This window comes from Pollachius pollachius, assembly GCF_949987615.1.
Source record: "Pollachius pollachius genome assembly, chromosome: 17".
Lineage (NCBI taxonomy): Eukaryota > Metazoa > Chordata > Actinopteri > Gadiformes > Gadidae > Pollachius > Pollachius pollachius.
In genome coordinates this window covers 1,034,481-1,054,480 of record NC_136950.1, presented here as the reverse complement: position 1 = coordinate 1,054,480, position 20,000 = coordinate 1,034,481, and the positions used below count along the sequence as shown (strand labels likewise).

Sequence of the window (20,000 nt, the reverse complement as noted above, 5' to 3'; positions counted from 1 at the left end):
TGTCCTAGTCTAACCCCTAGGTGTGGTCCTCCTCCTCCCTAGTGTCCTAGTCTAACCCCTAGGTGTGGTCCTCCTCCCTAGTGTCCTAGTCTAACCCCTAGGTGTGGTCCTCCTCCTCCCTAGTGTCCTAGTCTAACCCCTAGGTGTGGTCCTCCTCCTCCCTAGTGTCCTAGTCTAACCCCTAGGTGTGGTCCTCCTCCTCCCTAGTGTCCTAGTCTAACCCCTAGGTGTGGTCCTCCTCCTCCCTAGTGTCCTAGTCTAACCCCTAGGTGTGGTCCTCCTCCCTAGTGTCCTAGTCTAACCCCTAGGTGTGGTCCTCCTCCTCCCTAGTGTCCTAGTCTAACCCCTAGGTGTGGTCCTCCTCCTCCCTAGTGTCCTAGTCTAACCCCTAGGTGTGGTCCTCCTCCTCCCTAGTGTCCTAGTCTAACCCCTAGGTGTGGTCCTCCTCCTCCCTAGTGTCCTAGTCTAACCCCTAGGTGTGGTCCTCCTCCTCCCTAGTGTCCTAGTCCCCTAGGTGTGGTCCTCCTCCTCCTCCCTAGTGTCCTAGTCTAACCCCTAGGTGTGGTCCTCCTCCCTAGTGTCCTAGTCTAACCCCTAGGTGTGGTCCTCCTCCTCCCTAGTGTCCTAGTCTAACCCCTAGGTGTGGTCCTCCTCCCTAGTGTCCTAGTCTAACCCCTAGGTGTGGTCCTCCTCCCTAGTGTCCTAGTCTAACCCCTAGGTGTGGTCCTCCTCCTCCCTAGTGTCCTAGTCTAACCCCTAGGTGTGGTCCTCCTCCTCCCTAGTGTCCTAGTCTAACCCCTAGGTGTGGTCCTCCTCCTCCCTAGTGTCCTAGTCTAACCCCTAGGTGTGGTCCTACTCCTCCCTAGTGTCCTAGTCTAACCCCTAGGTGTGGTCCTCCTCCTCCCTAGTGTCCTAGTCTAACCCCTAGGTGTGGTCCTCCTCCTCCCTAGTGTCCTAGTCTAACCCCTAGGTGTGGTCCTCCTCCCTAGTGTCCTAGTCTAACCCCTAGGTGTGGTCCTCCTCCTCCCTAGTGTCCTAGTCTAACCCCTAGGTGTGGTCCTCCTCCTCCCTAGTGTCCTAGTCTAACCCCTAGGTGTGGTCCTCCTCCTCCCTAGTGTCCTAGTCTAACCCCTAGGTGTGGTCCTCCTCCTCCCTAGTGTCCTAGTCTAACCCCTAGGTGTGGTCCTCCTCCTCCCTAGTGTCCTAGTCTAACCCCTAGGTGTGGTCCTCCTCCTCCCTAGTGTCCTAGTCTAACCCCTAGGTGTGGTCCTCCTCCTCCTCCCTAGTGTCCTAGTCTAACCCCTAGGTGTGGTCCTCCTCCCTAGTGTCCTAGTCTAACCCCTAGGTGTGGTCCTCCTCCTCCCTAGTGTCCTAGTCTAACCCCTAGGTGTGGTCCTCCTCCCTAGTGTCCTAGTCTAACCCCTAGGTGTGGTCCTCCTCCTCCCTAGTGTCCTAGTCTAACCCCTAGGTGTGGTCCTCCTCCTCCCTAGTGTCCTAGTCTAACCCCTAGGTGTGGTCCTCCTCCCTAGTGTCCTAGTCTAACCCCTAGGTGTGGTCCTCCTCCTCCCTAGTGTCCTAGTCTAACCCCTAGGTGTGGTCCTCCTCCTCCCTAGTGTCCTAGTCTAACCCCTAGGTGTGGTCCTCCTCCTCCCTAGTGTCCTAGTCTAACCCCTAGGTGTGGTCCTCCTCCTCCCTAGTGTCCTAGTCTAACCCCTAGGTGTGGTCCTCCTCCCTAGTGTCCTAGTCTAACCCCTAGGTGTGGTCCTCCTCCTCCCTAGTGTCCTAGTCTAACCCCTAGGTGTGGTCCTCCTCCCTAGTGTCCTAGTCTAACCCCTAGGTGTGGTCCTCCTCCTCCCTAGTGTCCTAGTCTAACCCCTAGGTGTGGTCCTCCTCCCTAGTGTCCTAGTCTAACCCCTAGGTGTGGTCCTCCTCCTCCCTAGTGTCCTAGTCTAACCCCTAGGTGTGGTCCTCCTCCCTAGTGTCCTAGTCTAACCCCTAGGTGTGGTCCTCCTCCTCCCTAGTGTCCTAGTCTAACCCCTAGGTGTGGTCCTCCTCCTCCCTAGTGTCCTAGTCTAACCCCTAGGTGTGGTCCTCCTCCCTAGTGTCCTAGTCTAACCCCTAGGTGTGGTCCTCCTCCTCCCTAGTGTCCTAGTCTAACCCCTAGGTGTGGTCCTCCTCCTCCCTAGTGTCCTAGTCTAACCCCTAGGTGTGGTCCTCCTCCTCCCTAGTGTCCTAGTCTAACCCCTAGGTGTGGTCCTCCTCCTCCCTAGTGTCCTAGTCTAACCCCTAGGTGTGGTCCTCCTCCTCCCTAGTGTCCTAGTCTAACCCCTAGGTGTGGTCCTCCTCCTCCCTAGTGTCCTAGTCTAACCCCTAGGTGTGGTCCTCCTCCCTAGTGTCCTAGTCTAACCCCTAGGTGTGGTCCTCCTCCTCCCTAGTGTCCTAGTCTAACCCCTAGGTGTGGTCCTCCTCCTCCCTAGTGTCCTAGTCTAACCCCTAGGTGTGGTCCTCCTCCTCCCTAGTGTCCTAGTCTAACCCCTAGGTGTGGTCCTCCTCCTCCCTAGTGTCCTAGTCTAACCCCTAGGTGTGGTCCTCCTCCCTAGTGTCCTAGTCTAACCCCTAGGTGTGGTCCTCCTCCTCCCTAGTGTCCTAGTCTAACCCCTAGGTTTGGTCCTCCTCCTCCCTAGTGTCCTAGTCTAACCCCTAGGTGTGGTCCTCCTCCTCCCTAGTGTCCTAGTCTAACCCCTAGGTGTGGTCCTCCTCCTCCCTAGTGTCCTAGTCTAACCCCTAGGTGTGGTCCTCCTCCTCCCTAGTGTCCTAGTCCCCTAGGTGTGGTCCTCCTCCTCCTCCCTAGTGTCCTAGTCTAACCCCTAGGTGTGGTCCTCCTCCCTAGTGTCCTAGTCTAACCCCTAGGTGTGGTCCTCCTCCTCCCTAGTGTCCTAGTCTAACCCCTAGGTGTGGTCCTCCTCCCTAGTGTCCTAGTCTAACCCCTAGGTGTGGTCCTCCTCCTCCCTAGTGTCCTAGTCTAACCCCTAGGTGTGGTCCTCCTCCTCCCTAGTGTCCTAGTCTAACCCCTAGGTGTGGTCCTCCTCCCTAGTGTCCTAGTCTAACCCCTAGGTGTGGTCCTCCTCCTCCCTAGTGTCCTAGTCTAACCCCTAGGTGTGGTCCTCCTCCCTAGTGTCCTAGTCTAACCCCTAGGTGTGATCCTCCTCCTCCCTAGTGTCCTAGTCTAACCCCTAGGTGTGGTCCTCCTCCCTAGTGTCCTAGTCTAACCCCTAGGTGTGGTCCTCCTCCTCCCTAGTGTCCTAGTCTAACCCCTAGGTGTGGTCCTCCTCCTCCCTAGTGTCCTAGTCTAACCCCTAGGTGTGGTCCTCCTCCCTAGTGTCCTAGTCTAACCCCTAGGTGTGGTCCTCCTCCTCCCTAGTGTCCTAGTCTAACCCCTAGGTGTGGTCCTCCTCCTCCCTAGTGTCCTAGTCTAACCCCTAGGTGTGGTCCTCCTCCTCCCTAGTGTCCTAGTCTAACCCCTAGGTGTGGTCCTCCTCCTCCCTAGTGTCCTAGTCTAACCCCTAGGTGTGGTCCTCCTCCCTAGTGTCCTAGTCTAACCCCTAGGTGTGGTCCTCCTCCTCCCTAGTGTCCTAGTCTAACCCCTAGGTGTGGTCCTCCTCCTCCCTAGTGTCCTAGTCTAACCCCTAGGTGTGGTCCTCCTCCCTAGTGTCCTAGTCTAACCCCTAGGTGTGGTCCTCCTCCTCCCTAGTGTCCTAGTCTAACCCCTAGGTGTGGTCCTCCTCCCTAGTGTCCTAGTCTAACCCCTAGGTGTGGTCCTCCTCCTCCCTAGTGTCCTAGTCTAACCCCTAGGTGTGGTCCTCCTCCCTAGTGTCCTAGTCTAACCCCTAGGTGTGGTCCTCCTCCTCCCTAGTGTCCTAGTCTAACCCCTAGGTGTGGTCCTCCTCCTCCCTAGTGTCCTAGTCTAACCCCTAGGTGTGGTCCTCCTCCTCCCTAGTGTCCTAGTCTAACCCCTAGGTGTGGTCCTCCTCCCTAGTGTCCTAGTCTAACCCCTAGGTGTGGTCCTCCTCCTCCCTAGTGTCCTAGTCTAACCCCTAGGTGTGGTCCTCCTCCTCCCTAGTGTCCTAGTCTAACCCCTAGGTGTGGTCCTCCTCCTCCCTAGTGTCCTAGTCTAACCCCTAGGTGTGGTCCTCCTCCTCCCTAGTGTCCTAGTCTAACCCCTAGGTGTGGTCCTCCTCCCTAGTGTCCTAGTCTAACCCCTAGGTGTGGTCCTCCTCCTCCCTAGTGTCCTAGTCTAACCCCTAGGTGTGGTCCTCCTCCTCCCTAGTGTCCTAGTCTAACCCCTAGGTGTGGTCCTCCTCCTCCTCCCTAGTGTCCTAGTCTAACCCCTAGGTGTGGTCCTCCTCCCTAGTGTCCTAGTCTAACCCCTAGGTGTGGTCCTCCTCCTTCCTAGTGTCCTAGTCTAACCCCTAGGTGTGGTCCTCCTCCTCCCTAGTGTCCTAGTCTAACCCCTAGGTGTGGTCCTCCTCCTCCCTAGTGTCCTAGTCTAACCCCTAGGTGTGGTCCTCCTCCTCCCTAGTGTCCTAGTCTAACCCCTAGATGTGGTCCTCCCCCCTAGTGTCCTAGTCTAACCCCTAGGTGTGGTCCTCCTCCTCCCTAGTGTCCTAGTCTAACCCCTAGGTGTGGTCCTCCTCCTCCCTAGTGTCCTAGTCTAACCCCTAGGTGTGGTCCTCCTCCTCCTCCCTAGTGTCCTAGTCTAACCCCTAGGTGTGGTCCTCCTCCTCCCTAGTGTCCTAGTCTAACCCCTAGGTGTGGTCCTCCTCCTTCCTAGTGTCCTAGTCTAACCCCTAGGTGTGGTCCTCCTCCCTAGTGTCCTAGTCTAACCCCTAGGTGTGGTCCTCCTCCTCCCTAGTGTCCTAGTCTAACCCCTAGGTGTGGTCCTCCTCCTCCTCCCTAGTGTCCTAGTCTAACCCCTAGGTGTGGTCCTCCTCCCTAGTGTCCTAGTCTAACCCCTAGGTGTGGTCCTCCTCCTCCCTAGTGTCCTAGTCTAACCCCTAGGTGTGGTCCTCCTCCCTAGTGTCCTAGTCTAACCCCTAGGTGTGGTCCTCCTCCTCCCTAGTGTCCTAGTCTAACCCCTAGGTGTGGTCCTCCTCCTCCCTAGTGTCCTAGTCTAACCCCTAGGTGTGGTCCTCCTCCTCCCTAGTGTCCTAGTCTAACCCCTAGGTGTGGTCCTCCTCCTCCCTAGTGTCCTAGTCTAACCCCTAGGTTTGGTCCTCCTCCCTAGTGTCCTAGTCTAACCCCTAGGTGTGGTCCTCGTCCTCCCTAGTGTCCTAGTCTAACCCCTAGGTGTGGTCCTCCTCCTCCCTAGTGTCCTAGTCTAACCCCTAGGTGTGGTCCTCCTCCCTAGTGTCCTAGTCTAACCCCTAGGTGTGGTCCTCCTCCTCCCTAGTGTCCTAGTCTAACCCCTAGGTGTGGTCCTCCTCCCTAGTGTCCTAGTCTAACCCCTAGGTGTGGTCCTCCTCCTCCCTAGTGTCCTAGTCTAACCCCTAGGTGTGGTCCTCCTCCTCCCTAGTGTCCTAGTCTAACCCCTAGGTGTGGTCCTCCTCCCTAGTGTCCTAGTCTAACCCCTAGGTGTGGTCCTCCTCCTCCCTAGTGTCCTAGTCTAACCCCTAGGTGTGGTCCTCCTCCTCCCTAGTGTCCTAGTCTAACCCCTAGGTGTGGTCCTCCTCCTCCCTAGTGTCCTAGTCTAACCCCTAGGTGTGGTCCTCCTCCCTAGTGTCCTAGTCTAACCCCTAGGTGTGGTCCTCCTCCTCCCTAGTGTCCTAGTCTAACCCCTAGGTGTGGTCCTCCTCCTCCCTAGTGTCCTAGTCTAACCCCTAGGTGTGGTCCTCCTCCTCCCTAGTGTCCTAGTCTAACCCCTAGGTGTGGTCCTCCTCCTCCCTAGTGTCCTAGTCTAACCCCTAGGTGTGGTCCTACTCCTCCCTAGTGTCCTAGTCTAACCCCTAGGTGTGGTCATCCTCCTCCCTAGTGTCCTAGTCTAACCCCTAGGTGTGGTCCTCCTCCTCCCTAGTGTCCTAGTCTAACCCCTAGGTGTGGTCCTCCTCCCTAGTGTCCTAGTCTAACCCCTAGGTGTGGTCCTCCTCCTCCCTAGTGTCCTAGTCTAACCCCTAGGTGTGGTCCTCCTCCTCCCTAGTGTCCTAGTCTAACCCCTAGGTGTGGTCCTCCTCCTCCCTAGTGTCCTTGTCTAACCCCTAGGTGTGGTCCTCCTCCTCCCTAGTGTCCTAGTCTAACCCCTAGGTGTGGTCCTCCTCCCTAGTGTCCTAGTCTAACCCCTAGGTGTGGTCCTCCTTCCAGCTGGTGATGGACCCCTGCAGAGGGGTGCTGGCCCCTCAGGTGTCCTGCAGTGTCGAGGTGGTGTTCAGAGGGCGGGCCTGCAGACACTTCGAGGCCCTGCTGGAGCTGAGCGTGGAGCAGGGCTCTGGATGGTGAGCCTCAGTGGAGGGGAACCGGCCTCAGTGGGGGGGAACCGGCCTCGGTGGGGGGGAACCGGCCTCGGTGGGGGGGAACCGGCCTCGGTGGGGGGGAACCGGCCTCGGTGGGGGGGAACCAGCCTCGGTGGGGGGGAACCAGCCTCGGTGGAGGGGAACCGGCCTCGGTGGGGGGGAACCAGCCTCTAAGCGCTGTCTCGTGGTTCAGCACACTAATGTGCTAACCATGCAGAAGATGATTTGCTTGCCTCTCTTCCCTTAGTATAAATAGAACCCTTCCATCGGATGACGCAGTTTCTTCTATTATTTCCATTGATATTATTGGCCGTCACATTTGGCATAATTGGTCGTCAAACAGCCCATTGTTTGTATGTGGTAAACAAGCATTCTCATAAAAAAGAGGGGATTTCATTGATATAAATATCCACTAATATTATTAACTCGAGGTCGTATGACTTCAGTCTTCTTTCATGTGGATGAAAGAATGTTAATAATATGGTTCCACTGTATTTTAGGACTCCATCTTGTGTCTCAGCTCTGCTGTGGCAGCGGCCTCATCTTAGAGTTCTAACCTTCACTGCTCTTCCTGCTCCTCTGTCGCCTCCTTCCTGTCGACATAGTTACCTGTCAGTGCAGGCAGACGTCCAGACCCCCCAGGTGTGCCTGGTGAGCCCCGAGCTTGTCTTCTCTGAGATCTACATGGGGGTCCCGGCCAGGGGGATCGTGGTCCTGTTCAACCAGACCCTGCTGCCCGCCCACTTCACCTGGATGGTATGCTCTCTCTGATTGGATGTTGGCATGCTTTTTGTATGATAAGAGGTAAGGTATTATGGGCTTTGGTAACATCCGTTAACATTGTTACAGTAACTGAAATGTGAAAGGCTTAACAGAGTTGAACAAACTTAACTATGCCTACAATTTCTGTCATCCTTCAAGTCTTGGTTGTTTCCCGAGCATTGTTGAGTTGTAAATCAGCCTCTAGCAGTGTATGGTTGGACCAAAATTGGGCAGTTGGTGTTAAATTGACATCCCTTATTTTCCAAAGAGCGTCCGGCAGCTGTCATAGCTGTACCTTGGTTTTTCCAGTAAGCCCATATAAAGTGCCCTTTCCTCTGCCAGTCCCAGCTGCAGGGGAAGCAGGCGGCCCTGTGCACCGCCAGTTTCCAGCCCCCCTCCGGGATGTTGGCCCCTCACGCCACCCTGGAGGTCACGGCTGAGTTCACCACACACACGGAGGTGAGCATGTTCCTCCTGAAGGGTGCTCCTAACCTTCTGAGGCTGTTTGTATTCATCCACCAGTGAGGGTCATTGTACCATTAACCTTTGCTGTAACGTGGGGTTCTCTAGAAGACTGACCCCCAGATTGCGTTACGGGTGATTCCAATTACCTCACATCGCTCTGCCTCACATCGCTCTTCCTAAAGAGTCGTTTTAGTTCTTTTAAATTTGTTTTTTTCAGCAGTGTAGGAAAACAACCACATCCACGTAGAGCATTGTGATTACAGGAAGGACTGTACAACACAACTAAAGGAAATAATAGGTTTTAAACCTTTGTGTCAACCTCATATCGTGAACCTAGCTGAGGGAGACGCTCTGTGTTTCATACCACTGTTGTGTTTACTCTCAGCAAGATTGTTATGGGGAAGTAGAGCGAGTGGACCTAAATGCTCAACACATAGTGAGACGGACAGACAAACGAAAGGGTCTCTACTGAGGGACACAGATAAGTAAAGGCAGGGCTTTGGGGCTTGATGGCAGGCGGGCAGTCGGAAAGAGGAGGGTTGGGCGACAGGAGAGTAGTCAGACAGGCGAGGGTTCAGCAACCCTTTACACAGGGAGGAGATCTTTAGGGCGAGCAACGGAACACAAGGACTAAGCAATCTAGACACTAGGAAGGCCATGGAAGAGTGACTGTTAGGCGTGAAACAACGATCTAGCGGTGATTGTCTGGTAAATGGGGTTGAAATACTGTGTGCTGATGGCAGATTGCCGGCAAGTGTGTAGAGTGCGGGAGATGAATGGATGATGAGAGACTGGGCCCCACTAGGTGGCAGAAGTGGACGGCGTGACAAAGATCCACCCAGCTGTGCGGTGTAAAGACTTTAACTGGATCAACGTTTAGATCCAGGTTTAAACCCTCTAGGGTCCCTCTGGGTCTCTGGCCCTTTAGATCCAGGTTCAAACCCTCTAGGGTCCCTCTGGGTCTCTGGCCCTTTAGATCCAGGTTCAAACCCTCTAGGGTCCCTCTGGGTCTCTGGCCCTTTAGATCCAGGTTCAAACCCTCTAGGGTCCCTCTGGGTCTCTGGCCCTTTAGATCCAGGTTCAAACCCTCTAGGGTCCCTCTGGGTCTCTGGCCCTTTAGATCCAGGTTCAAACCGTCTAGGGTCCCTCTGGGTCTCTGGCCCTTTAGATCCAAGTTCAAACCCTCGAGGGTCCCTCTGGGTCTCTGGGCCCTTTAGATCCAGGTTCAAACCCTCTAGGGTCCCTCTGGGTCTCTGGCCCTTTAGATCCAGGTTTAAACCCTGCTTTTTTATCCTGCTCTTATTTTATTATTGCTTCGTTTATTTTGCTAGAGTGAAATGTTTCAAATTACATCATCCCTTAAATATGGGTTCTAGGTTGGAGCTCACGTTATATGGAGGCCGTTGTAGCAAATGTAAAGTGTTTTGTGTTGGAGCATTTGCTCTGCATTTGTGTTCAACAACTTTGCATACAGATCATCTTAATCTGTGTTTGTGAGCCATGCTTCCCTTTCCATTCTTCTTACTATCCCTCCCATTTCTGTTGTCTCTCTCTCTCTCTCTCTCTCTCTCTAGTCAGAGGTGAGGGGTGTGACAGCTCTGTGCCGTGTCCAGGGAATGGATCTCCCTGTGGTCTTGGGCTTCATCTCCAAAGCCAAGCCGCTCTCCGTGTCCTACTCTGTCCCCGGCCAGAGGTTCATCTCTATTAGCCTCCTGCAGGCTCTTTGTAAACCAAACATATATTTCTGACATTTCAATTAGTCTGTGGTCTTGCTACAGTCAGGTGACCAACAGCGAGTTTCAGATGCGTGGCATTAAGGAGCAGGTAGGGATTAAACATCTCGCTAAAGGATGCCTACAGGGAGACTGAGGACAAAGGGTTTTGACCTGGGAGTCTGGGAGTCCTTAGCGTGGCGCTGTTCTTTGGCCCCGTCTCTCTCCATAGCTCCTCTCCAGACGGGCACACCTCCCCACTGCTGCTGGACTTTGGAGACGATGTGGTCCTGAGGAGAGAGGTCACCCTGCAGATGGCCATCACCAACCACTCTGCCATCGCCGCCCCCTTCAGGGTAGAGGCCCGGTACTTTAAGGCTCACACTCCTGGGTCTTCAGGATCCAACAGCCAACCACAGGAAGGGTAAGATACCATATGACAGGACCAGAGTTGAATCCGACCTGAATAATCTGATCTCACAGAATAATCATTTGAAACCTATCTGACACTTTCACGTCAAGAAAGCGAGGCTGAGGACAATCAAAGTATATGATAAAACCATTTCAAGTGCCTTTCAAATATTGCAAATCACAACTGACAGACAGAGTGAGAGCACCGTTCCCTCACTTACTAAAACACTTCTGCATTTCAGCTTCAAGTACCGTAAGAAGCCGCTCCACTCCGTCCAGGCCAGGAAGCTGGAGCTGAAGGCCCACGAGGGTGGGGGTCTACACACCAGCGTTTAGACCAGAACCTCCGCTCAGGAACCAGAGCCCTGACCTCCATGTGTGTGTGTGACAGACCTCACAGAGGGCCTGCTGAGCGGTGGGAGGGGTGCGGCGTTCCTAGCCCGACCCGGCTCCGGGACGCTGGCGGCGTTTGAGACACGGCTGGTGGACGTCACGGCGTACAGTGACATGTGGGGCCGCTACCGGGACCACCTGGTCTGTACGGTAAGGGTCAGGGGTCAACGTGCGGCCGCTACCGGGACCACCTGGTCTGTACGGTAAGGGTCAGGGGTCAACGTGGGGCCGCTACCGGGACCACCTGGTCTGTACGGTAAGGGTCAGGGGTCAACGTGCGGCCGCTACCGGGACCACCTGGTCTGTACGGTAAGGGTCAGGGGTCAACGTGGGGCCACTACCGGGACCACCTGGTCCGGAGGGTAAGGGTCAGGGGTCAACGTGGGGCCGGGACCACCTGGTCTGGAGGGTAAGGGTCAGGGGTCAACGTGGGGCCACTACCGGGACCACCTGGTCTGGAGGGTAAGGGTCAGGGGTCAACGTGGGGCCACTACCGGGACCACCTGGTCTGTACGGTAAGGGTCAGGGGTCAACGTGGGGCCACTACCGGGACCACCTGGTCCGGAGGGTAAGGGTCAGGGGTCAACGTGGGGCCGGGACCACCTGGTCCGGAGGGTAAGGGTCAGGGGTCAACGTGGGGCCGGGACCACCTGGTCTGGAGGGTATGGGTCAGGGGTCAACGTGGGGCCGGGACCACCTGGTCTGGAGGGTAAGGGTCAGGGGTCAACGTGGGGCCGGGACCACCTGGTCCGGAGGGTAAGGGTCAGGGGTCAACGTGGGGCCGGGACCACCTGGTCCGGAGGGTAAGGGTCAGGGGTCAACGTGGGGCCGGGACCACCTGGTCCGGAGGGTAAGGGTCAGGGGTCAACGTGGGGCCGGGACCACCTGGTCCGGAGGGTAAGGGTCAGGGGTCAACGTGGGGCCGGGACCACCTGGTCCGGAGGGTAAGGGTCAGGGGTCAACGTGGGGCCGGGACCACCTGGTCCGGAGGGTAAGGGTCAGGGGTCAACGTGGCGCCTCACCCCTCCTCCAAGGAGAGCTACTGTATTACAACTCATCTGATCTTAATGAGGATCAGAATACTTTGTCTTTTAAGCAAAGACACTTGACATACTTTTGAAAACCAACTATATCCCAAATGTGGATAATGTACACATACATACTTCTATACATATATAAATATACATATATACATGCATGTACATATTCAAAATGTCCTATCATTGCATCTTTTTTAAAATTTATTTTTTTCATCCCGCCACCACCCCCCCCTCTTCGGAGGGCTTCTTTATATTTAATGAAGCAATATATCATCTATCATTGCAATCTTAACCTAAAGCTAGTCAGGGCCTCAGAAAACATCGGGGTGAGCGGCCTTCTGTGGGGGGAAGGATGGTGTACTGTACTGTAGCCAAAAGGTTCTGGGTCAAACCCCACACTCCGCATCTACCTGGAGGCATTCTGGAGCAGGGTCCCTTACCTTAACCCTACCTGCTCCTTAAGGACATTCTGGAGCAGGGTCCCTTACCTTACCCCTACCTGCTCCTTAAGGACATTCTGGAGCAGGGTCCCTTACCTTACCCCTACCTGCTCCTTAAGGACATTCTGGAGCAGGGTCCCTTACCTTACCCCTACCTGCTCCTTAAGGACATTCTGGAGCAGGGTCCCTTACCTTACCCCTACCTGCTCCTTAAGGACATTCTGGAGCAGGGTCCCTTACCTTAACCCTACCTGCTTCTTAAGGACATTCTGGAGCAGGGTCCCTTACCTTACCCCTACCTGCTCCTTAAGGACATTCTGGAGCAGGGTCCCTTACCTTACCCCTACCTGCTCCTTAAGGACATTCTGGAGCAGGGTCCCTTATCTTACCCCTACCTGCTCCTTAAGTACTCCAAATCACTTTATTTGATTTATTGATGAAAATACACACTTTAATCCAATTAATGAATACATGGATTGTTAATACTAATAGTATAGAGATATTCATAGTAAAGTATTTTTTGTTACTTTTCTCATATAAATGAAGCAAGATCTACGTCATTTGTCATTTGTCCGACATTTCTCACCGTCCAAATGTTCTCGTCTGTTGAAATGTTATGATGAATGTATGTATTTTTCTTTTATTTATGGGTCCTATCTTGATGTCCTTTGTGATGTCCTGTCCTGATGTCTTGTCTGTAATGTTTGTAAATAGAGCTGCTGGGATTCAAGACAAATTTCAGACTTGCTCTGACCATGAAGTACTATCGTAATGTATCATGTCGTATTTCCCTTATTTTCTCAGGTGGGCGGTCTGCGGCCCCGACTCATCTCCGTCCAGATGTGTGTCAGCGGCTGTCCGCTGTACTTCCAGATGTCCGGGCCGCGCCCTGAAGACCAGCACCAGGGGCCAAGCGTGCAGTGGGTGGCTCTTATCTTGATTCATACAGCTGGCCCAGCTGCGGTGTCGTCAGCTGGACGGTGCACTGATGTACTGATCTCATTAACCAGGGAATCATTTCATTCAATCGACTTGTCATTAGGTTTGGTACTCACCTGTCGGGGGGAGACACAGTTTCCCGCTCTCTTCGTATCATCAACCCCAGCCCATATGGTGACGTATATCATCATGTCATCATCGTGTTAGAGTATATGTTTAGATGTTAGACCCCCGTGTAAGCGTGGTCTTCCTGACTCCCCCAGACGTCCGCCTGGACTGGGAGACCTACAACGTGGATGCCCACAACTTGGACCCCCAACACGTGGACCCCCAGCGTGAGCGGAAGCTTCTGGACGTGGTGGTGGCCTACGGAGACTCCTTCCCGCTTAAGGACGCCGACGGCAACCAACTTGTGGGCGGGGCCTTGGCCCTCCCTAACAACAAGGTCCAATCTCTGTGGCAGAGAGAGCACACGCCCAGCTCTGAGCGTACAAGCTCCTCCCTCCAGAGTGAGCCTGTGAGTTCAGAGGAAACAAACTAAACAATATCAAAAGACAGAAGAACAATTTAATAACAAGTGAACTCCTTCATAGGAACAAGGAATCTGATCTTTTTCTGTTTCATCTGCCACAGGATGTAGTTGGTGGCCACTCCCCGACCACAGAGGAAGACAGGTTGGTGGGAGAGGAGGAAGAGGAGGAGGAACAGGGGGCTTGCTCTCCACAGCGGCCAAAGAGGAAGCTCTTCTCCGTTTACATCCGGCCGCACAAAGGCATCCTCACCGACTACCCATACTGCATCACTCCACAGCAAGCGGTCAGTTACCTGTAACAGTGCAGTATGCTGTGCTCCTCCAGTACCACCTGACATGCTGGGTCTAATGGTTGATTAGTGGTGACAATGTGTACTGCCACCTGTGACAAGCCGTGTACTGCCCCATCAGCTGCCGCCTTGTGGTAGAGCAGGCCCTCTGACCCCTGTGTGCCCGTTTCTACACCCCCTCCAGGTGGTCCCGGCCAAGGGGACCGCCACCGTCCATGTCGCCTTCACCCCCCTGAGCCTGTCGGGGGACCCCGGCCAGGCCACCTGCCGGGGCCTGGCCCTGGGCTTCATGAGTCTGGATCCTAGGGTACGCCTCCATGCACACACTCCAACCCCCTGATGCACATCACACTGCAGCCGGGGCTGCTGGTCAGGGCTCTTGAGTCCCAGGTCAAAGGTTGGGTTCGAACCCCTCTGATGCCTGAACCCATTGAAGGCCTCCTGGTCTTTAGTGATGTATAGTCTCAGGGTCTCTGAACCCATTGAAGGCCTCCTGGTCTTTAGTGATGTATAGTCTCAGGGTCTCTGAACCCATTGAAGGCCTCCTGGTCTTTAGTGATGTATAGTCTCAGGGTCTCTGAACCCATTGAAGGCCTCCTGGTCTTTAGTGATGTATAGTGTCAGGGTCTCTGAACCCATTGAAGGCCTCCTGGTCTTTAGTGATGTATAGTCTCAGGGTCTCTGAACCCATTGAAGGCCTCCTGGTCTTTAGTGACGTATAGTCTCAGGCTCTTGTCCGCTTAATGATTCAGCATATGTATATGAGTAGTGAACAGGATCTTATCTGTCTGTGCCTCATAGCCTCAGACAGATACGTCTCAACGTCTTCAACTCTACTCCTCAGGCGGCGTGTGTCCCAGGTAAGGTTCAGAGGGCCCAGGGTCTGGACCTGGAGCCTGTGAGGATGGATCTGCAGGCGGTGGTCAGGGCGGCGCTGTAAGTACCATGTACCCTGAAACCCATTCAGTATCTCTAGGGAAGGCGGCCACACAGAGAGCTCTGGTGGGTTGTGAGTCACATGAGTCATGTTGGTGGTCTTCCCTGAAGACTCTCGGTGGAGACGGACGCTGACCACGGAGGACTGCAGTTTGACGTCTCCGCCGACGACCTCCTGCAGGGGGAGTCATCGAGCCAGGTGGGTCTCAGGGCTTTCACCTTAGAGGCCAAACAATTCTGCTACACAGTTTACTTTTTGATCATCATACCATCATGTTATCCAATCCCCATTGCCCCCCCCAGATGTGTGTGCGGGACTTTGAGGTGGGCCAGATGCTGGTGCTGAGGAACCCCCTGGAGACGCCCCTGTCTTTCAGGCTGGGGACGCAGCCCCCCTTCTCCGTCCTCCACCCTCAGCCCCGCCCTCGCTCCAGCAGCTCCAGCAACCCCCCCACCAGTGACGGGGTGCCCCTGCTGCTGCAGCCCCAGCAGAATCTGAAGGTGAGAGGTCCAGCCGCTTCCAGAGGGGGATAGCCCCCAGTGGGTCTTCTCCTCCAGGCCTGGGGGTATCAACCGGGAACCTCAGACAAAGGGTCCACCCAGCCCTGGGTTATAGCGCGCAGCAGTGTTGTTCCGGAGGTAAAAATCCCATTCATTTTCATCATAGAGATTTTGATTAAAGCCTCCTTAAAAATCCAAATTATACGTATCACGCGCCGTTATATTGTCAATCGATGGTATTTGCTTCTGTAGAACCCAAAATGATGACCCACTTAAACGGGGCAACATCTAGTTTTTTAGAAAATTATGAAAAAATATGTTGATATAGAATATATGTTAAAAATAAACAAATATCTGATAATAATATTCTGATAATAGTTAAGTAATTTGGGTAGCATAAAAGCAAAGGAATACATAATGTTGAATGAATACATAACTGAAATACAACACTGAATTCACATGTATTACAAACGAGTAACGTTACGTGTTAACGGCAGTTAGCAACGAAGGCACATTCGATGACAGCGCTATACACTATATGAAACACTATAAATACACACACATACACAAACACACAGAATATATGACACAACATGTATTAACAATATAAACAATATAATCATGACAAAGGTTATAAGATGCATGAAACGCGTTTAACGATTGGGTTGTAGTAACCACTGCCAAAAGGCTGGCACAAGTTGTACCTTTGCCTTTTCCAGATTCTTTTTTGCCCAGAATCAAAAGTTTTCTGGTAACGACTACCTTGACGAATGATTGGCTTTGTTCCAGGCTTAAAACTCTTCATGTAAGGATTTCACGAAAAGTGGACGTTGAAAAGGAATGGGAAAGTGACTTCCGGAACCAGAGCTGTTAAAAAGGCGTCACTGATGCGCTCTATTTGCTCTGTCATTCCCTCCCTCTCAACCTTCCTGTCCATGAAGGTTAAAGAAATGGCTGATTCTTAAAATCAAACCAAAGCAGATTAAAAGAGCCGCTAGGGGAACTATCTCCCCAGTAGGCTGTTCTATCATTACACATCTGGGAGGACTCACCGCCACGAGGGGTTAGACAGTCCCTCCAGAAAAATGTGGCGTTTTTTTGTGATTGTTGCGGCCAAAAATCCTTGATTATGCGTCACGTTTTCTTAAAAAATGTGCTGAAATATTCGGCATATTTATTTAATTTTATGCAATGAAATTGCGGAACTTGCAAAAATTGCGGGAACTTGCGAAAGAATGCGGGAACTTGCGGAAAATGCAACTTTTTGATGACGTTCACGTCGCGTAATTACGTCACTTCATAACGTTGCCATGGCAACAGGGGGAAATGGCTGCTCTTGTGTAAAGTAAACACAACATTTTTCAAATTTCTGCTAAGATATATGTGACTTTTTTGCAACGAAAATGCGGGGATTATGAAATCATGCAAGCCCCACATATTTTGCGCGGAAATCTGCAATTTATGCGGTGAAAGTGCTGCATATTTGAAAAAATGCGGCCCCCACATGAATATGCGGACTTTGACTGATTATGCGTTGAATTATGCGATCGCATAATTGCGTTTTTCTGGAGGGACTGGATAGAAGTGGCTGGTCAACATACAGCTGTGGGTAACCCGTGGGTTTAGGATCAGGATCCCTGATCAATCCTCGCTTCTCCTCCTTATTCAAGATGCTTTGCTTGTGATTGGCAGGTGAAGGTGTCCTTTCACTGCTCGCTGTCCCTATTGGAGCAGACCCATCTGGAGGAAGCCCCGCCCACACCTGTCTCCCTTGTCTCACCTGTCCGCCGTGGCAGTGAGAAGAGGACCCTGATTTTCCGTCAAAATCTCCTTATTCATTACAGCAACAACAGCCTCCAGGTGAACAGACAGGAAGAGCTCCATGGATCAATATACATGCTGATAAGTGTTTTAAACACACATACGTGATATTAGTCTACTTTCCAAATCTGATTGGAGCCGGTGGAGATGCCGCTGCCTGAACAACGATGTAGGCCCATCCCTCCGTGAACCTATGGGGTGCTGGAAGGGACCAGCTCCAAAAGGGCTTTGGTTCCCTCAAACAGAACCCGCAGAGATGTTCTGGTCGTTGGGCTTCTGTCCAGATTCCAGGCCTTTAAAGACTACTGACCTATAAACCTGCAGGTTTCTCATTCCAAACGGCCCAGAGTTCAAACATGTCTCCCGCTTGAAAGGATCATGATCAGAAGATCAGGTCAGATGATGGGACATGGCAACGTGAGGTTTGTGTCTCGGCTGCAGGTGGTTCCTCTGTGCGCCCGCCTGGCCGTGTCGGGGCTCCGTCTGTCGAGGGACACGGTGGACTTTGGCATGTGCTACGTGGGCCAGACCCGGCTGGCCCACGTCACCCTGCTCAGCCATGGCACCTGCACCTACTGGAGGGCCGGCCTCGGTAAGCCGCGTCTGGACCGGGGGTCTTAGTGAAGCCTCTCTCTGTGTTTGTACTGCCACAGCTAAAGGCGGGCTTTCTGTGTGTGCATGTGTGTTCAGAGTCAAGCGAGGCGGACTCCCATGCCTTCAGCGTGACCCCTGAGTGTGGGGTCCTCAGGGGCCCGGACCCCGCCCTCACCAGAAGCCAGCAACATCTGGAGGTCTGCTTCACTGCCAGGTAGTGCACCTTCACACCTCAACGCGCTCCCAGCAGGTTCCTACCAGAGGGACTGAAGCAGCCTAGAGGGGCCGCCACACAGGAAGGGGACGAGGGGTCTCCCTCCACCGCAGCCCACAGGATGACGATAAGGTGGTTGTTCTCTGATGTTCTCTAGTGAGGCGAGGGAGTTCAGAGCCACGCTGACCATCCAGGGCGCTCTGATCCAGCCAAGCCTCAAGCTTCGTCTGTGGGGCTGTGGAGGCTACGATGAGGCCCTGGGCTCCAGCCTGGGGTCCTGACCACACGTCTCCCTGTGAACGCTCTTTACACCCACACCTCCGCTTTATAGATGCTCGTCATTTCCTGGTGAAAATAATTTTTAGAGCAGTAAAGAATAAAGTTGTTATAAAAAGTTCAACATTAATCTGTGACTCTTTATTATTCTTTAATCTGTTTATTTCTGAACATTAACAACAAATAAATCAGTGATCATTATTAAAATTCAACACCTGTGCTTGGTCCCGTCATCCCTATTCATATTAATTACACATTTCTCATTGCGCTGGATTAAACATTAGTTTCCAACACCTTAATTTATTAAGGTTAATACATCATGTACAGTGAACTATCTGGCAGGATTGGTGTGTCATGTAAAGAAAATGGAGGCACCTGAGATTAAATCAATCATTTCAAAGATTAGAGTTCTTCTGGTTGACCAAAGGGCAGTTTGTGAGGCGTTCACAACCACCATTAAATCATCGCTCCTCAGACTCTGTGTGACCGGGTGGAGAGTTCCTGGTTTACTTTTCTCAGGACTTCCTCTAGGGCCCAGGATACTCAAAGACCGCTGCAGCTCCCATCCCGGTCCCAATGCACATGGAGACAACACCGTACCCCCTGTGGACAGACACGGGGATCAGACAGAGACCACACCGTAACCCCTGTGGACAGACATGGAGACCAGACAGAGGCCAGACAGAGGCCAGACGGCTCTGTGCCATCTCCCTCCAGAACTTGCGGTGTAACACGGTAGGACTGCTGGAACATTACTGGCACTGGGACTTTGGTCATGGTTGGGTTTACCATAAACCCAAATGATATGTAGAGCCTCTGGAGTAAGACCGCTGATCCTGTAGTGCTTTGTTGGGGACTACAGGTGCTTTGTTGGGGACTACAGGTGCTTTGTTGGGGACTACAGCTGCTTTGTTTGGGACTGCAGGTGCTTTGTTGGGGACTACAGGTGCTTTGTTGGGGACTGCAGGTGCTTTGTTGGGGACTACAGCTGCTTTGTTGGGGACTGCAGGTGCTTTGTTGGGGACTGCAGGTGCTTTGTTGGGGACTGCAGGTGCTTTGTTGGGGACTGCAGGTGCTTTGTTGGGGACTACAGGTGCTTTGTTGGGGACTGCAGGTGCTTTGTTGGGGACTGCAGGTGCTTTGTTGGGGACTACAGGTGCTTTGTTGGGGACTACAGGTGCTTTGTTGGGGACTACAGCTGCTTTGTTTGGGACTGCAGGTGCTTTGTTGGGGACTACAGGTGCTTTGTTGGGGACTGCAGGTGCTTTGTTGGGGACTACAGCTGCTTTGTTGGGGACTGCAGGTGCTTTGTTGGGGACTGCAGGTGCTTTGTTGGGGACTACAGGTGCTTTGTTGGGGACTGCAGGTGCTTTGTTGGGGACTACAGGTGCTTTGTTGGGGACTGCAGGTGCTTTGTTGGGGACTACAGGTGCTTTGTTGGGGACTGCAGGTGCTTTGTTGGGGACTGCAGGTGCTTTGTTGGGGACTGCAGGTGCTTTGTTGGGGACTACAGGTGCTTTGTTGGGGACTGCAGGTGCTTTGTTGGGGACTACAGGTGCGTTGAGGGTGACCCGAGGGTGACCAGGCGTGTGGCGGTGCCAGCCTCACCTCTCCCCCCTGCGGTGGAGCTCATGCAGCAGGGAGACCGTCATGCGGGCGCCAGTGCAGCCCAGCGGGTGGCCCAGGGCGATGGCTCCTCCGTTAGGGTTCACCCGGTCCAGCGGGAGGCCCAGCTTCTCTACACAGTACACCGCCTACCAACACAGACCGTCTTCAATAAAATACAACACGCTGTCCTTTTAGGCTGGCTGCTACAGAGCCTAAAAGTTAATTAAAAAGTATTGTGGTGTATTTTACCTGGCTTGCAAAAGCTTCATTTATTTCAAAGACATCAATATCAGCAACACTCAGTCCTATGGACGGAAAGAAACATCATGTTAGTTCCATCCTTTAGTGTTTTTTACAAAGATAATTCCCAAAGACAGGGAATAATTATCATTTAAAATTGCATGGGCAATGGGCAGTGAGTGTATTCCATGATTTATATTGTGAACTGGCTCTGGGAATTAAACCTTTTGTGGTGTGGGAATCTACTAGCACACAGGGTACGTGCATAACCCATAACTCCCATGAGGATGGACATGGTGCAACGCCTCGCTTAACTGATGCTA

At 53.0% G+C, this 20,000-nt stretch overlaps 2 protein-coding genes across 2 annotated transcripts in view; one reads left to right on the top strand and one right to left on the bottom strand.

Moving 5' to 3' along the window:
- The window catches only part of dlec1 (DLEC1 cilia and flagella associated protein), a gene marked incomplete at both ends in the record, with an annotated part of 32,598 nt that extends 14,764 nt beyond the window's left edge, over positions 1-17,834 (top strand). Inside the window, 19 exons of the mRNA XM_079754950.1 lie at positions 6,355-6,485; positions 7,109-7,259; positions 7,608-7,724; positions 9,305-9,423; positions 9,675-9,866; positions 10,096-10,163; positions 10,245-10,396; positions 12,531-12,646; positions 12,769-12,839; positions 12,929-13,182; positions 13,299-13,481; positions 13,672-13,794; positions 14,332-14,423; positions 14,535-14,622; positions 14,727-14,924; positions 16,617-16,784; positions 17,187-17,337; positions 17,436-17,553; positions 17,711-17,834. Coding sequence (XP_079611076.1) covers positions 6,355-6,485; positions 7,109-7,259; positions 7,608-7,724; positions 9,305-9,423; positions 9,675-9,866; positions 10,096-10,163; positions 10,245-10,396; positions 12,531-12,646; positions 12,769-12,839; positions 12,929-13,182; positions 13,299-13,481; positions 13,672-13,794; positions 14,332-14,423; positions 14,535-14,622; positions 14,727-14,924; positions 16,617-16,784; positions 17,187-17,337; positions 17,436-17,553; positions 17,711-17,834 — 2,616 coding nt within the window. The remainder of the gene's footprint in view (positions 1-6,354; positions 6,486-7,108; positions 7,260-7,607; positions 7,725-9,304; positions 9,424-9,674; positions 9,867-10,095; positions 10,164-10,244; positions 10,397-12,530; positions 12,647-12,768; positions 12,840-12,928; positions 13,183-13,298; positions 13,482-13,671; positions 13,795-14,331; positions 14,424-14,534; positions 14,623-14,726; positions 14,925-16,616; positions 16,785-17,186; positions 17,338-17,435; positions 17,554-17,710) is intronic.
- A 161-nt stretch (positions 17,835-17,995) lies between these two features.
- acaa1 (acetyl-CoA acyltransferase 1) overlaps positions 17,996-20,000 on the bottom strand; it is a gene marked incomplete at its 5' end in the record, with an annotated part of 5,513 nt that continues 3,508 nt past the window's right edge. The window contains 3 exons of the mRNA XM_079754568.1: positions 17,996-18,432; positions 19,438-19,583; positions 19,687-19,742. Coding sequence (XP_079610694.1) covers positions 18,357-18,432; positions 19,438-19,583; positions 19,687-19,742 — 278 coding nt within the window. The 3' untranslated portion in view covers positions 17,996-18,356. The remainder of the gene's footprint in view (positions 18,433-19,437; positions 19,584-19,686; positions 19,743-20,000) is intronic.